At 33.2% G+C, this 16,673-nt stretch overlaps 1 protein-coding gene across 8 annotated transcripts in view; it reads left to right on the top strand.

The window, feature by feature from the left end:
• COL4A5 (collagen type IV alpha 5 chain) overlaps positions 1-16,673 on the top strand; it is a 244,038-nt gene that overhangs the window by 81,242 nt on the left and 146,123 nt on the right. For all 8 annotated transcript variants that reach the window (XM_039879706.1, XM_039879705.1, XM_039879700.1 and 5 more), the window contains exon 2: positions 14,263-14,322. In XM_039879706.1, the coding sequence (XP_039735640.1) occupies positions 14,263-14,322 (60 nt within the window). The remainder of the gene's footprint in view (positions 1-14,262; positions 14,323-16,673) is intronic.

Below are 16,673 nucleotides of genomic sequence, written 5' to 3'. Positions count from 1 at the left end.
TCAGGGTGTACCTGATCAAAACGTGTGTTCTTCATTTGATGTGTACACTGTTTTACGTTTGTTCATTAGAACAAGTTTGTAATCATGCTCAAATTTTTCTACATCATATAGATTATTTTGCTTACATGTTCTATTAGTAATCAGAAATCTGTTTAAAATTTACAACTATGATTGTGGATTTGTCTATTTCTTTTTTTTACATCTGGCACTTTTAACTGTATATATTTTGGGATGTTTTTAGCGCATACAAATTTGGGTGTTTTTATAAAGTGTATTTTCTTAACCAAACCTTTTATCATTCCGAGGTGACCCTCTTTTATCTTTCATACTGCTTTCATCCTTAACGTCTGTTTTGTCTGAAATTAGCATAGCTATACCAGTTTTCTTTGTTTATTATTGGTATGATAGAACTTTTTCATCTTTTTGTTAACTTCTTCATGTAACCTTATGTTTTTAATGTCTCTGATGAATAGCATACATGTTGCAATTTGCCTTTTTTTGCAGTCTGATGATACTTTTCTCTTAGATATATTTACCTACCTAACCTTTTAGTAAAAATCTATTCGAAAAATTTAAAGAAGCTATAATGAATACCAGTGTATATTCCCTCTGGATTCAACACTTGTTACCATTTTGCCATTTTCTTCTCTTGCTACTTTCTCTTTTTTTTGTAGTATATTTTTATTTTATTTTATTTTATTTTTTATTTTTTTTATTAAGTTTATTGGGGTAACATTGGTTAATACAATTATATAATTTTCAGGTGTCGAATATATAGATGTCAAATTATAATGTTTAATTTGACATCTATATATTCTATTGTGTGTTTACTACCCAAAGTCCACTTTCCTTCAGCTACCATATATTTGACCCCCTTTACCCAATTCACATTCCCCCTACTCCCCTATATTTGATCTTCTTTACCCCATATACCTCCCCGCTCCTCCCCCACTCCCTACCCTCTGGTAACCACTAGTCCATTGTCCATGTCCCTGAGTCTCTGTTTGCTTGTCCTGTTCATTTGTTGCTTTTAGATTTATATCCCACATATAAGTGATAGCATGTGATTTTCAACTTTTTCTGTCTGGCTTATTTTGCTCAGCATGATTATCTCGAGGTCCATCTATGTTGTCACAAATGGCAGTATTTCATCTTTTCTTATGGCTGACTAATATTTCATTGTATATATGTACCACAGCTTCTTTAGCCAATCATCTATCGTAGAATACTTCATATGCTTCCATGTCCTGGCCACTGTGAATAGTGCTGCTATGAACATTGGTGTGCAAATATCTTTTTGGATATGGGTTTTCAAGTCTTTGGGGTAAATACTCAGTAGAAGGAATGCTGGATCATATGGTAGATCAATTCTTAGTTTTTTGAGGAACCTCCATACTGTTTTCCATAGTGTCTGTACCAATTTGCAGTCCCACCAGCAGTGTATGAGGGTTCCTATTTCTCTGCATCCTCTCCAGCATTTGTTTTTACTTGTCCTGTTGATTATAGCTATTCTAACAGATGTGAGATGGTATCTCATTGTGGTTTTCATTGGCATTTCCCTAATAGCTAGCGATATTGAGCATCTTTTCATATATGTGTTGGCCATTTGAATGTCTTCTTGGGAGAAGTGTCTGTTCAGGTCCTCTGCCGATTTGTTGATTGGATTGATTTTTTTTTTGTTGTTATTGAGTTGTATGAGTTCTTTGTATGTTTTGAATATTAGGCCCTTATCGGAGGTGTTGCTTGCAAATATATTTTCCCAGGGAGATGGTTGTCTCTCTACCTTGTTGATGGTTTCTTTTGCTGTGCAGAAGCTTGTTAGTTTGATGTAGTTCCATTCATTTATTTTTGCTTTTGCTTTCCTTGCCGTTGAGGTCAAATTCATAAAATCTTCTTTAAGTCCAAGGTCCCTGAATTTAGTTCCTATATTTTGTTCTATGTATTGTATTATTTCAGGTCTTATATTCAGATCATTAATCCATTTTGAGTTAATTTTAGTGTGTGGTGATAGGCAACAGTCTGGTTTCATTCTTTTGCAAGTGGCTTTCTAGTTTTCACAGCACCATTTATTGAAGAGGCTTTCCTTTCTCTGCTGTGTGTTTTCGGCTTTTTTTTTTTTGTCCAAAATTATTTTCCCATACAAATATGGGTTTACTTCTGGACTCTCCATTCTGTTCCACTGCTCTGTGTGTCTATTTTTCTGCCAATATTATGCCATTTTGATTATTTTCACATTGTAGTATAATTTGAAGTCAGGCAGAATGATGCCTCCAACCTCGTTCTTTTTTCTCCGGATGGCCTTGGCGATTCAGGATTTTTTTGTGTTTCCATACAAATATGATGATTTTTTGTTCTATTTCTTTAAAAAGTGCCGATGGGATTTTGATGGGAATTGTATTAAATCTGCATAATGCTTTAGATATTGAGGTCATTTGAACTATGTTGATTCTTCCAATCCAAGAACACGAAATAATTTTCCATTTCTTTATATATTCTTTGATTTCTTTTCTTCATCTCCAGAATATCTCTTCTGTTATCCTTGAGTGTTTCAATCTCCTTGCTCTGCTCATCTAGTTTTTTTTTTCAATTCCTGAAATTGTTGATATGATTTATTTTAGATTTCATTGAATTTTTTCAGAAGTACCATCCTGAAGTCTCTGTCTTTTAAGTTGCATATTTCTATGTCTGTAAGCTTATTTTCTGGAGACTTTTCTCTTTCTTTCTGAGATGCTTTGTCACGTTGGGTGTTCATGGTGTTTAATGGACTATTTCTCCACCTGGGCATTAATGGAAGTGTATTCTGTTGTTTTTCCTGAAAGAAGATTTATTAAATAAAGGTCTGTCTTTAGCCTGTTGCAAAGAAGGCGCTTTTCTTTTGGTTTCCAGTAGGTGGCGTCTAAGCCTCTTGGATCCCTAAATGTTTGGGTAGTGTTTGCTCAGATTCCCCTGGGGCTCGGCGCTGATCTGTCTAGAAGGTTATGGGAGGAGGGGGCCTTTCGGTGGGGGTTGGAGGCTGTGGCTCAACCTTGGCGTTGCAACTGAGGCTGGTAAAAATCAGCTATTGTTTCTCTGCGGTCCTGCCCTGCTTCTCTGCTTTTTGCCCTGATGACTAGGCCCTCCTGTTGGTCGGCTGCAGCTGCATAGAAGCCCCGGCACTTCCAGGCAGGGTGGTTCAGGAAAGTCACTGAGCCTTCACCCCTCCCCCTCCTCCTACAGGGAGCTCTGGTGGCTGCGAGAGGAAGCTTCTTTATTACTCCCAGTCCACCGCCCAACACCTGGGGTTCTGACCTGTGATAGCTCTTATGCGCAGATCTCATGCTGAGATGAGCTGGTGTGCAGTTTTAGTGTTTTTTGTTGAGTTTTAGATGTTCAACTTGTTGTTGTTTCAAAGAGAGAGATCTAGGGACGTCTCTCAGTCAGCCATGTTTCCGCCAAATCTCCCTTCTTTGATTTCTTTTAATAGGGTCTTGTAGTTTTCATTATACAAGTTCTTCACATGTTTCATTAAATCTATTCCTAGGCATTTTATTATTTTGGGAGCAATTGCAGAAGGAATTGCATTTTGCCATTTTTGCTTTGTGTTTTCCTGTCTCTTACTCTTCAGCGACTGTGTGTGCACATGTGATTAATGATTATGTAAGTATTTGTGCGTGTGCAGTTTTTCACTTTGCTATTTAAAGTAATTTGCAGACATCATGACATATTATATGCCTAAATACCTCAGCGTGCATCATGTCTCACCAAAGGAAAAGGACATTATACTATATAAACATATCATGATCACACTTTAAAAATTAGCAATGATTTAAAAGTATAAACTAGTATTCAAGTCATATTCAGATGTCCCTTATGGTCCTAAAAAGTCATAGCTGTTCATGTACTGTATTTGTTTATTTTTAAAAAATTTTTAAAAATCTAGAATGTTTGGAAGAAAATTTTCCATGGATCTCTCGTGTCTCTGTACATCTTGTGAGAAGAGGAGCTGGCTCTTTGCTCTGGACTATCTTTTCAGGGATATTTGTATAGTCAACAACTTGGAAAACAGAGATAGTATCTCCTTCTGGAAGAAAAACCAGGTTTGTTTACTGTCCAGTAAAATAAAGATAACATCTCATAACAAAGATTAAGCAAACTCGTTGTCCATTATAAAGTATGGGAGTTCCCTAAACACTCAAATGCTCTCCTGTAACAATACCAGGCATTACCTTGTCTTCTTCATGTCACCCTGTAGGAACTGGGGCCCAGGGAAGCCTGAGCTATTGCTATGAGTAGTAAATTCTCTGTTGTCTCTGATCAAAAAGTCTTGTATTTTCTACCAGCATCCACGTAACTGTGGCAGACTAACGTTTTAGCTTCCAAGTAGGAAAAAATCTCAGACCCTTCACAGTTCTTGACAGAATAGTCTTCCCACATTTTATTTCATGATACTGATTTTTAACAGCTTCATTAAGATATAATTTACAATCAATTCACCCACTTAAAGTTCACAATTTGGTATTTTTTAGAATATTTAGAGTTGTGCTACCACCACCAAAATCAATTTTTGAACATTTTCATCAACCACAGAAGAAATCTGTACCCCTTAACTGTCACTCCCCATATGTTCCCACCTGATCCCAGCCCTAGGCAACCACTAGTCTAGTTGCTGTCTTTATAGGTTCGTCTATTCTGGCCGCTTCATATAAATAAAATTATGTAACATGGTATTTTATGTCTGGCTTCTTTTACTTATCATAATATTTTCAAGGCTCATTCATATTGAAGTGTGAATCAGTACTTAATTTCTCTTTATTGCTGAGTAATATTCCATTGTATGCATGTACTGCTATTTGTCAGTCCATCAACTGATAGACATGTGAGTTGTTTTATATGATTTAGGCTATTCTGGATACTACTATAAACATTCATGTTTGTGTTTTTGTGTCGATATATGTTTGTATTTCGTTTAGGTACATATATACATTTGGAATTGCTGGGTCATATGTTTGCTTGAGAAACAACCAGACTATTTTCTAAAGCAGTTGCATCATTTTGCACCTCCGCTAGCAATATATGAGGGTTGCAGTTTCTTTAGAACCAATTTCTTTGGAATCCTTGCTAACACTTTTTATTGTCTGTCTTTTAGATTATAGTTATGCTACTGTGTGTGAAGTGGTTATCTTACTATAGTTTTGATCTGCATTTCCCTGATTGTTAACCATGTTGAGCATCTTTTTATGTGCTTAATAGACATTTGTATATCTTTTTTTGGAGAAATGTCACTTCAACTTTCGTATGGTTTCTATCTTAGCCAGTTTGCTGCTATCATGAAGTACCACAAACTGGATGGCTTATAAACAAAATAAATGTATTTCTCAGAGTTCTGGAGACTGAAATTTCTGTATTAAGCTGCCAGCATGATTGGGTTCTGGTGAGAGTCCTTTTCTAGTTTGCAGACTGCTGACTTCTCTTTGTATCCACACATGACAAAAAGAGGTCTAGGTTGCTCTTTCACCTCTTCTTATAAGGGCATTAAACCTATACATGAGCCACTTAACCTTCTGAACTAATTACCTCCCAAAGTCCCCACCTCCAAATATTATAACATTGAGATTAGGATCTCAACATACGAATTTTGCAGGAGATGGGAGCCAAACATTCAGTTCATTGCTGTTGATCTTTGCATGATTTTATTATTTCCATCCTTTTATTTTTAACCTTTTCATATGATTTAATAAAATGTGTTCTCCTATAGACATTGTTGGATTTTGCTTTTTTATTCATTTTGCTTTTTATTTATTTGCTTTTTTATTTTGCTTTCTGACAATCTTTGACTTTCGTTTGCTTAATCTATTTACATTCAGTGTTATTATTAATCTAATTGAATTTTATCTGCAATTTTACTTTTTGTTTTTATATTTCTCATGCATTTTTTGTGCTTCTGATGCTCTTTTATAACCTTGTTTTTTATTAAGTGGATATTTTCTAGTTAAATATTATAATTCCTTTAATGATTTTCTTAACTGTATTTTCTGAATTGTTTTCATAGTCATTCTAGGACTTACCATGAACATCATAACCTATCGGAATCTACTTAAGAGTTTTTAAATATGTTAATTTTTGAAGAAATTTTAAATTACAATTGCCATTCAGTATTATATTAGTTTCATGTATACAGCATTTTCCTAGACATTTATATAATTTGTGAAATGATCCCCTCAGTCAGTCTATTACCCACCTGACACCACACATAGTTATTATAATATTACTGACTGTATTCCCTATGCTGTACTTTATACCCCCATGACTATTTTGTACTTCTTAATCATTTCACCTTTTTCACCCCACCCCCAATTCACCTCTCATCTGGCAACCACTGGTTTGTTCTTTGTATCTATGAGTCTGTTTCTGTTTTGTTTGTTCATTTATTTTGTTTCTTAGTACAACCTAAGTGTCCATCAGTGGACAGTTGGATAGAGAAGATGTGGTTCATATGTACAATGGAGTATTACTTGGCCAAAGAAAGAATGAAATTTTACCATTTGCAAAATTATGGATAGACTTAGAGGATATTATGCTAAGTGATAAGTCAGAGTAAGATAAGTACCATATGATCTCACTTGTATGTGGAATCTATTTAAGATTTTTAGCAACTTAATTGCATTAAGATATAGAACTATTACTCCTATGAAACTCTATGCCCTTTTCCTCCTTTCTGTGCTATTATTGTTATACACATTACATCTATGTATATTACAAACTCAAAACTACATTGTTATAATTAGAATGTTATACAACTGTGGGTTTTAAGGAAGCTAAGAAAAGCAAGGAGAACAAGTATGTATTTATAGTTTGTTATGCTGACCTTATTTAACATTTCTGGTCATTTTCATTTATTCCTGTTAATTCAATTTATTATTTGTGTAATATTTTTATTCTAATACAGCTTTGCTCGCACCTACATTCTTTGTTATGTTATTGTCAAATATATTCTGTATGTTAAACAATTCTATATGTTAAGGCCTAATAGTACCATTATAACCATATGTTTTATATAATTAATTTTTAACTCACTTAAAAGAAGAAAGATACAGAAATAAGCATTTATACTGCCTTTTAAAGTTGTATAATTATGTTAACCAGTACACATGTATGTATGTGTGTGTGTGAATTCAAAGTACTCTCTGGATTCACTTGTTTTCAGCCTGAACAATTTAATGTAAATGAATTTCTGTAAAGCAGGTAGATCTGATAGCAGTGAAATCTCTTTATTTCTGTTTTACTGGGAACGTCTTTGTTTTACCTTCATATTTTAAAGATAGTTTTGCTAGACATAAGATTCTTGGTTGACAGTTTTTATCTTTGAGCACTTTTAATATGCTATCCTACTGGCCTACTGGTCTTCTGGCCTCCACTGTTTCTGAGAAGTTATTTGTTAATCTTTTTGAGAGTCATTTTCTCTAGCTGATTTCAAGATTTTCTCTTTTTTTTAACATTTTTACTAGGATAAGTCTGTATGTAGTTCCTTTGGTTTATTCTACTTAGATGCGTTGAGCTTCTTTTATGTGAATATTAATGTTTTTCATCAAATGTGGAGCTTTTGTCAAGCTAAGCAGGGCAGGGGGAAAGGAAAGGAGTTGGTAATGGTTAAATTGCCATAGGTTCTTGCTGTTCATACTGAGATTTAGTAAATTTGGTTGAATAAGTGTTTTTTTATTTACTGTAGGTTAAGACCAGAGACTTAAATTTTGTCTTTTTAGAAATTTCAGCAGTTATTGTTGTTTTGCTAGGGAAAGAGTCCACAGAGGTCCTCAAGCTGCCATCCACAAAATCTTCTCTCCCATGGCATGGCATTGACTTTTTGAAGAATTCATTCTAGATGTCTTTTATAATGTGACACATTCCAAATTTGAGTATTTCCTCATGCTGTGCCATTTTATACTTAATTACACTTAGTGTAATTACTGATATATTTCTTTTATTTGTCTTGCCTTTTCTAAGATAGCACTTTCTGTCTCTGTCTCTTTTGTCTTTGGATTTATTATTATCCCCCTGCACTAGTTTGGAATTAATATCTCACTTATCTTCTTTTGTTTCCCTTAGAAATTAGAATTCCTATATTGTGTGCGTATCTTATCAAAGTTCTACACAATTACAAGGACCTTATAATACTTTAACTTCACTCATCCTCTCATGACTTATATTGTATTACCACTGTATTTTTGAACCCTGCAGCTATTTTATAAGTCTGTTTTAGAGTTAGTATTTATTTAAATTCACCCACAAATTTGCCACTTTTTTCTCTTCATTCATTTTGGTATTTTAGGCCTCCCATTTCATTTTTATTTCCTTTCACATAAAGGACAAGATATTCAAAAGCTATGAATGTTCTTTCATGAGGCCCTGCTGGAGTCATACTTTTTCAGTTTTTGTTAGTCTAAAAGTTTCTGTAATTTTCAACCTGTTCTTGAAAGGTAGTTTTACTCTATAAAAATATAGGTTGACAGTTTTCTCTTCACATATTAAAGATGTCATTCCACAGGCTTCTGCCTTCCATTATATTTCTGAGTACTACTCTATAAATTAACTGTCATTCCCTTGAAGGCAATCTGTCTTGTTTTCTTGATCCTTTTAAAGTCTTATCTTTCTTTTTATCTTCTGAAGTTACACTATTTTACGTCTGGTTTAGAGTTTTATTTTTCTTCCATTAGATTTGTTGGACTTCTCGAGTCACAGATATCTTTATTTCTTGAAAACTCTCTATCATTATCTAGAGCTATTGCCTCTGCCCCATTCCTTCTCTCACCTCTTCTTTAATTCTAATTAATGCCACAGTTCCTCATTTTCTTCCATGTCTCTTAATTATTATTTTATATTTTCTAAATGTTTTACCTGTATGCTATATTATAGATTTTATAGATAATTTCTTTTCACTTTGCCAAGTATTTAACTTTAGTAAGTTTCTCTTCACCTGTAGCTATTCTGCTGTGGTGCCCATCTATTGAGTTTTAAATTACAAAGTTTTACTTCTAGAATTTATATTTTATATCAATTCAGCGATGTTACTTTTTTTTACCATGTCTTGCTCCCTTTATTATTTTCGAGTTTTTAAAATATCTTTCATAATTGTAAAAATACCTGAAATTTTTGCTTAGTCATTTCTGCTGTCAGATGTTTCTCTAGTTTTCAATTGTCGTATTTTGCTTCCTTGTATACTTAGTGAATTTTGAGTAGAATATCTTATTTCCCTTTCAAAAAGGATTTTTTGGAATTCTTTGAAGTTTACTATGAACTTCATATTTTATATAAAACATACATTTATGTATTTCTGCTCAGCCTCTGGGAGGTCAAAGCAATTTGAGTCCACTCTAAACAAATTTGGAGTTTGAGGTTAGTGGGCTACCCAGCTAAATGCTAATTTGGATTATAAATCTCTATGAGGGCCAGCATTTGGTTATAGTTTCTCAAGGATTTTCCCCCTTGTTCTTCTCTACTGAGAGCCAAGATATCTTTTTCTTAAATTCTCTTGGGATAGCATTTTGGGTACTTTTATACATGGTACTACCTTACACTGAAGAAGTTATAAAATGAGAATCTCAAATTCTCTAAGTTTGGTAAATGACCCCAGGGCAAAGTAGTTTCATTAGTCAATTTATTGGGCTTCCTCCCTCCTAGATTTTGGCCTGATAAATACTATTTTGCTTCTCATTGATGCTTTTAAGATATTTTTACATTTTCAGGCATCTTTAGTTTTGTTTGTTTTGTTGTTGTTGTTGTTTGTTTTTTTAAAAGCAGGCATACCTAATGGATACCTAATTAACTACATTATTTAATTGAATTATTTCTTTTTTCTCTATGTCATTATTTTCTATATATATTTTGGGACATCAGAATCAGAATCACCTAGAAATCTTCACTAAAATTTTAGATTCTGGTAGCCAATCTCAAGCTTACTGAAACAGAATCTCTAGGATGGGGTCCTAGTATCTGAATTTTTGAGAAGTTCTTTAAGATTCTTATGCATACTGAGGTTTGCTTTTGTTTGTACTTTAAAGTTTTATATCTGGTATTTTTTGTTGCAGGTGCATGAGATCTAAATTTATCATTTTCTGTACTTAGCACCATATGTTGAACGATTGATTATTTTCACATTTATTTGATATGCTAACTTTTATCTTATAGTAAATATATTTGTGTTTCTCTGTGTGTGTAGATCTGTTTTTGACCTTTCTATTTTGGTTCATTGAGTTGTCTATTTTTTGAGCAATGACATATTGTTTTAATCAGTTTTGCTTTATGATGTGTTCTACTAACTGATAATAAAAAATCTTCCTTAGTTTTTATTTTATTATTATCTAGTACACTAAAAATTTTAAAATATTGCTATAGTTGCACCCTTTTCTTGCTTATTAAGTTTTCAATGACTTTGTAGAATTAAATAAATTTTCTACATTTTTTGGAAAAATTTTTTTTTTTGGTCTTATCTCCTACTGTAGTTTTTTCATATCACCTTAAGAAGTCCCTTAGACTGGAGTACTTACTGTCTGTTTTACCTGACTCTTTGCCCACGAATATTGTGTATTTTAATCTTAGTGCTGAGCATGGCCATTTTTCTTCTAGATATTTTTTTGCCCATCTTTCAAAATTGAAGTCAAGTTATTAACCTTCTCTAAAGAGCCATCATGAACACTCCCAAGTTCAAGGGAACTCTCTTAATTTTGATAGCAATCATTGACTCTACCATTAAATTTTACTTGGTAATTCCTACTGAATCACAGACAGTAAAAGTGCAAGCTACCTGAAGAGATCATATTATCTATTCCCATCATTTTATCAAAGAGAAAACTGAGCCCCAGGTTATGAGAATGACTTGTTCATAGTCTCGTAATGATTCAGTTACTGAGGTAAACTCAGGATGTTTTTCTTGTATTTTAGAGCTCTTTCTATTACTATTGTCTACTATATCATTATTCTATTATATTTAAATTTCATTTTCATTTGTTTGGACCTAGTCTTTTTTTAAAAAAAACTGAAAGTTCTTTAAAGACGGCATGCATGTCTTCACATTTTTACAACTCATAGCCTAATATTGTGCTTTGTGATTATTATGCACCTAATCAATATTAATAGATATTGGTAAAAAAGAAAAAAGAAAGTTGTTTCATTAACCATATGTCAAACTGGGACTGTTTCATTGTGGGTATCACTATTATAACTGTATGGAAAGTGGCATCTAGTGGTTGGTGTGTGTATTACAATTGCCTTTTAAAACATAACCCTGAATCCAAGAGTTATTATAACTTAAGTGGAATAAGTAGAATATAAATTAAATTGTGAATTTGAATTCAGACCAATTTTTTTAGTTACTTAGTGGCCTCTTTAAAGTATAAATACACATTAAGTAATAAAGAAGTACAAACATATAAAAATACTAATTTCTAAGAAAAACTATTGTGTATTATTACTTCAAAATGACATGTAAAAGTATTCAAGGTTTTATTGTTTGTTTACGAATTATGTTAGGAGTTGGAGGATATTGTTGGATACTGAGAAGTCAGAAATACAAGTATAAAGAAAAGTCACATAGTATATTCTCCATATTAATGAAATCCTATTAGGTTATTGCTTTGCATTATTCTCAGGAACTTAATTTGTATTTTAAAAAGGAATACTTTTTTATTGAAAGATGAAAATGGAGAGTTACATCTTCTTTTATATACAACACCAAAAAAAAAAATCTATGCACATATACTTACGTGTAAAGTGCAGGCATATATTCCAAAGTCAAATGTTGGACCCTGATTATTCTTAGATTTACAGCCATTTTTAAATACCACTATTCTTTACTTCTAAATTAATGCATGTAATTGAGTGTTGTTAATGTGCACAATATAATTTAGTTCATATGACCATTGACAGTTCTTGTGAATCAGTATCTTCTAAAATATGTAAATTTGTATTTTGAAATCTAAAATTCATGTTTGCACAAAACAATATTATATATTTTAAATTAGCCTCTGTCCCTGACATTTTGGTATATAGAATTATCTTTCCTATTAGAGAACAATGACATACTGTCTTTGCATCTCTACCTGCACCTAACATAACAGTGGCAGGCAAATAACAGATGACCAATAAATATTTGTTGAATTAGTTATATATGTTGGAAGGAGCTTTGTCATATTCATTTTTAGTGCATAACAAGTTTTCTAGCCTCTAATAATGTTCAATTCATTTTTGATGAGTAAGTCCGAATAAGTCTATTTAACCTGTAATGAAGTTGATATATAGTACTGAAACCAGAGTGCATAACCTAATCACCTATGTATAATGAATTATGGCTGCATAGCAGACTTGCAATTAGAAATGTCAGGAACATGTCTTTTACTGGAACAGACTCTTGCAATGTGAGTAAGAGATTCCCCCTAACATCAAGCCATTGTTGTTTGCTGTTATAATCAGGAAAGTGAGTTCTATCCTGAGGGTGGCTTCTAGTTGCAGCTCAGTGAGTTAGGAGTTTTGACTAGAGGAATGAGGTAAATATTTCGATAAGCATTGGGGGAAGTACTGTGGTAATGACTAGAGTAAAGTAAAGCATGGAAAGTTGGGAAGGAAGCTAAGGTACTTTTAAGTCACAGGCTCCCAAGGCTGAGTATTGATAAACATTATTTGGTACACAAATCACATAAAAGTTTTCTTATTTGATGAGAAGCATACCACTTTATTATACATAAATATTGAGCTCTCCATATATGTTAAATTAGTTACTATTTGCTTTTCTAAGCAGTTAAGCTTCATGCCAGAGTAAAATATAGTTCTGGATGGCAGAAGTCATCTACTGTGTTCTTGTCCTATAGGTTCTTACTTTAAAGGAGAGTATTTTTCTGACTTTAAGACCTCAATTCCTAATATACACAAATGAACCTGTTAGTAGTGGCTATTTAGAAAACATTTTGATTTGTGGGAACAGCATTTCTGGTAGAGCTTAGAGCTTTTAGAGACTGTCAGTGATGAGATAGTGGGGGCAAAGAAAAGAAATGTGGTAAAAGATAGTATGTATTTTGTGCTCCACGATTGCTCATGAATGCAGAGAAGCAAGCAACTTCGAGTGGCAGACATTTTTGGTAGTTGCCGAGTTCACTGCTAATATAGATTAAGAGGTAATTTCTTACAAGCGACGTTAGAAGGAAAAAAAAGAGTTCCTCAGAGCTTGGTCAGTGACAAATTGTAATACAGGGAAGTTTTATGAACTTTTTCCATTTTTTAAAAATATGTTTTTTACTTCAAAATTATAAAAATTTGTTGCAACAAATAACAAGTGTTAGCAAGGATGTGGAGGAAAGGGAACCCTTTTGCACTGTTGGTGGGACTGAAAATCAGTACAGCAACTGTGGAAATCAGTATGGAGATTCCTCAAAAAACTAAAAATAAATATGCCATATGACTCAACAATTCTACTCCTAAGTATTTATCAGAAAAAAAGCAGAAAAAAACAAAAACAAAAACAAAAACATTAATTCTAAAAGATGCACCACTATGTTCATTGCAGCATTATTTTAAATAGCCTAGGAAGCATCTTGGGTGTCCATTGATAGTTGAATGGATAGAGATGTGGGACACACACACACACACACACACACAATGGAATATTTAAAAGAAAAAAAATTGCAATTAGAAAGAATGAAATCTTGCCATAGGTGGCAGGATATAGAGGGTATTGTGCTAAATGAAATAAATCAGGCAGTTAGACACATGCAATATGATTTCACTTATATGTGGAATCTAAAAAAAAAAAAAACAAATGAACAAACAAAACAAAAACAGACTTATAGAAACAGAGACCAAAGGGATGGTTACCAGAAGGGAGGGAGTGTGGTGGTGGGTGAAAAAAGTGATGGGAAATATAGTCAATAACATCGTGATAAGTTCGCATGGTTACAGATGATTACTGGAATTAATGAGGTGATCACATTGTAAAGTATGAAAATGTCAAATCACTACATTGTACACCTGAAACAAATATTATATGCCAACTATAAATAGTAAAAAATATAAAAATTATATCATCTTATTGTAAAAAGTTCAAACAGGAATGTATACAGTAAAAGGTGAAAGCTTCCTCAGAAGTAACTGTTGTTTGCAATTTGGTATATATCCTTTCAGATATTTTTCTGGTATTTGTTTTACAAGTTTGGATTGTTGAATTCAGCTGAGCTGTAAGTTAGAGTCTGGTTTTCAGGTTCATATTTAATGATTTTTCTCCCTCTTTCTCTTCCTTTATAGGCTTGCTATGGGTGTTCTCCAGGATCAAAGTGTGACTGCAGTGCTGTAAAAGGAGAAAAGGTAAGATCTGAGATGGGCCTTGGAAAACTTAGTAAAACCAGTAAACAGTGTTTTTGATGTGATTTTTTTAAAACAAGGTTTCTACCTCAGTACCTAAATAAATAAAATGAATTCTATACTGCTTATTTTAGATAGTTGTAAGAATTAGACTATATTTCAGGGATCAGCAAACATTTTCTTTAAAAGGCCATATAATAAATGTTTTAGGCTTTGTGGCTCAATAAGGTCTCTATCACATATTTTCCTCTCCATTTAAAAATATCCTTTAAAAGTATTTATAAAATATTTAGTTCTTAGACTGTATAAAACAGGCTTCTGACTACGTTTGACCTAAGAACTATAGTCTACCAGTCTCTGATCAATCTTGTTGAAATCACTGACTTAATAAGCAAAAGAAGGGGGAAAAACACTTAAGAAGAAACCAAACATTTATGAAGCTACTAATCTGTAGTAGATACCATAATAGACAATTTTGTGTATTTGTATCTAGTCCATGTAAGTTAATGATTGGGAAATCTCTGTTTTTTATCTCACTTTCCCCTCAACAGCGCACCTCTATTGTATAGATATGATGATTAAAAAATGAATATTAGTGATGATTAAATAGCATAAACTTAGCCACTATGAGTCAGACTGACACTGAAATTGGGAGATTAAAAAAGAATAGTGAACTGTGGCCTAAGAAGAGTAGTAAGGAGAAAGGGTATTATTCTCTAGTCTCCACTCTTTGGTTCTCAGTAAATATTTTTGAAAAAAAAATCAGTAAATGTTACTAATTATATATGGAAATGTTTGGGACAACATTTCAAGAACATATTCCATTTAGAGATATAAAAGGTGAACTAGCATATTAAAGATGTTTAAAAGTCCTAGAGTAAAGAAACCTATTTGTCTGTTTTGCAGTGCTATATTTCTAAGTTCCATTTGACCGTATAACCTACTTTCTTCCTAACAAACTACTTATTACAGTAGCCCCCCTTCTCTGTGGTTTTACTTTCTATAGTTTTAGTTACCTATAGTCAATCAAGTTTCAAAAATATTAAATGGAAAATTCCAGAATAAATAATTCATGTTTTAAATTGCATGCTATTCTGAGTTGCATGATGAAATCTTGCACCGTTAAGCTCCATCCTGTCCAAGACATGAATTGTATTGTCCCTTTGTCCAGCATATTCACGCTGTGTATGCTACTCATCCATTAGTCACTGAGTAGCCATATCATCAGGAAGTCAGTAGTAGCCTAACACTACGTCACAATGCCTGTGTTGTCTCCATCACTTCATCTCATCACACAGGAATTATCTCATCTCATATCATCACAAGAAGGGTGAGTACAGTACACTAAGATATTTTGAGTGAGAGACTAACCATATTCGCAAAAGTTTTATTATTGTATATTGCTATAATTATTCTATCTTATTATTATTTATTGTTATTAACTTCTTACTATGCCTCATTTATGAAATAAACTTTACTATAGGTTCGTATGTATAAGAAAAAACATAGTATATATAGAGTTCAGTACTTTCCATGGCTTCAGGCATCCACTGGGGGTCTTGGAATATGGAGAAGGGGAAACTACTGTAATAATTGAATAGTGTTATGCAGAACACCTATTTGAGTAACATTAGTTTGAGGGGAGTAGTTTTATAGTAAAGATACTTTCTGTAATGGTAAAAAGACCAAGAGGGATTTGTTTCTGATACTGATGGAGTGACTTTTATCAGATTAACTCTTCTCGAGGTAAGAAATAAACACTCTGGACAAAACGTGGGAGCTATTTAATAGCACAGGGGAGTGACCAAAAGCAGGAAGTAAGTAGAGAAGATTCTATCCTTGAAAGAAGGAAGTACACTAGGCAAGTTCGCATGTATGTAGCCTTTCTCCTGAGTGTACCCTTCAGTCTGCATGGTATAGGATGGCTAGAACCCAGACAAGAAGCCACAGTCTTATGTATTTGAACAGTCAGAGGAAAAAGTTGAGGATGCCATAATGGCTGGAAAATGATGGGGAATATGCTGGAATGGAGGGAGCCACAGAGCAGAGAGCCTCCAAATCTGCTTGTAAATGCCATCCAAATTCTTGGTTGAATCCTCAACTTTACAGTAAGGAGAGCATTCATATGACCCAACAAAAAAGAATAGCTGGAAGGCTGAAATAACTGAAGATAGATTTAACTGCTATCCATTGAAGGGAAAATAGTTTTAAGTTTTAGTTTAGCTGAGTTAACTATTTCCTAAAACAAAATTTCAATACGTTTCAGAGGAAGATAAAGGAATCCAAGGTGTCTACCTATTAACTACAATGTCCGATATTCAATTAAAACTTACTAGACATGAGAAGTGACAGGT

This window comes from Pteropus medius, unplaced genomic scaffold (assembly GCF_902729225.1).
Source record: "Pteropus medius unplaced genomic scaffold, Ma_sr-lr_union100, whole genome shotgun sequence".
NCBI classification, from domain to species: domain Eukaryota; kingdom Metazoa; phylum Chordata; class Mammalia; order Chiroptera; family Pteropodidae; genus Pteropus; species Pteropus medius.
Note: the sequence above shows the minus strand (reverse complement) of the source record. Positions and strands in the feature narration are given on the sequence as shown.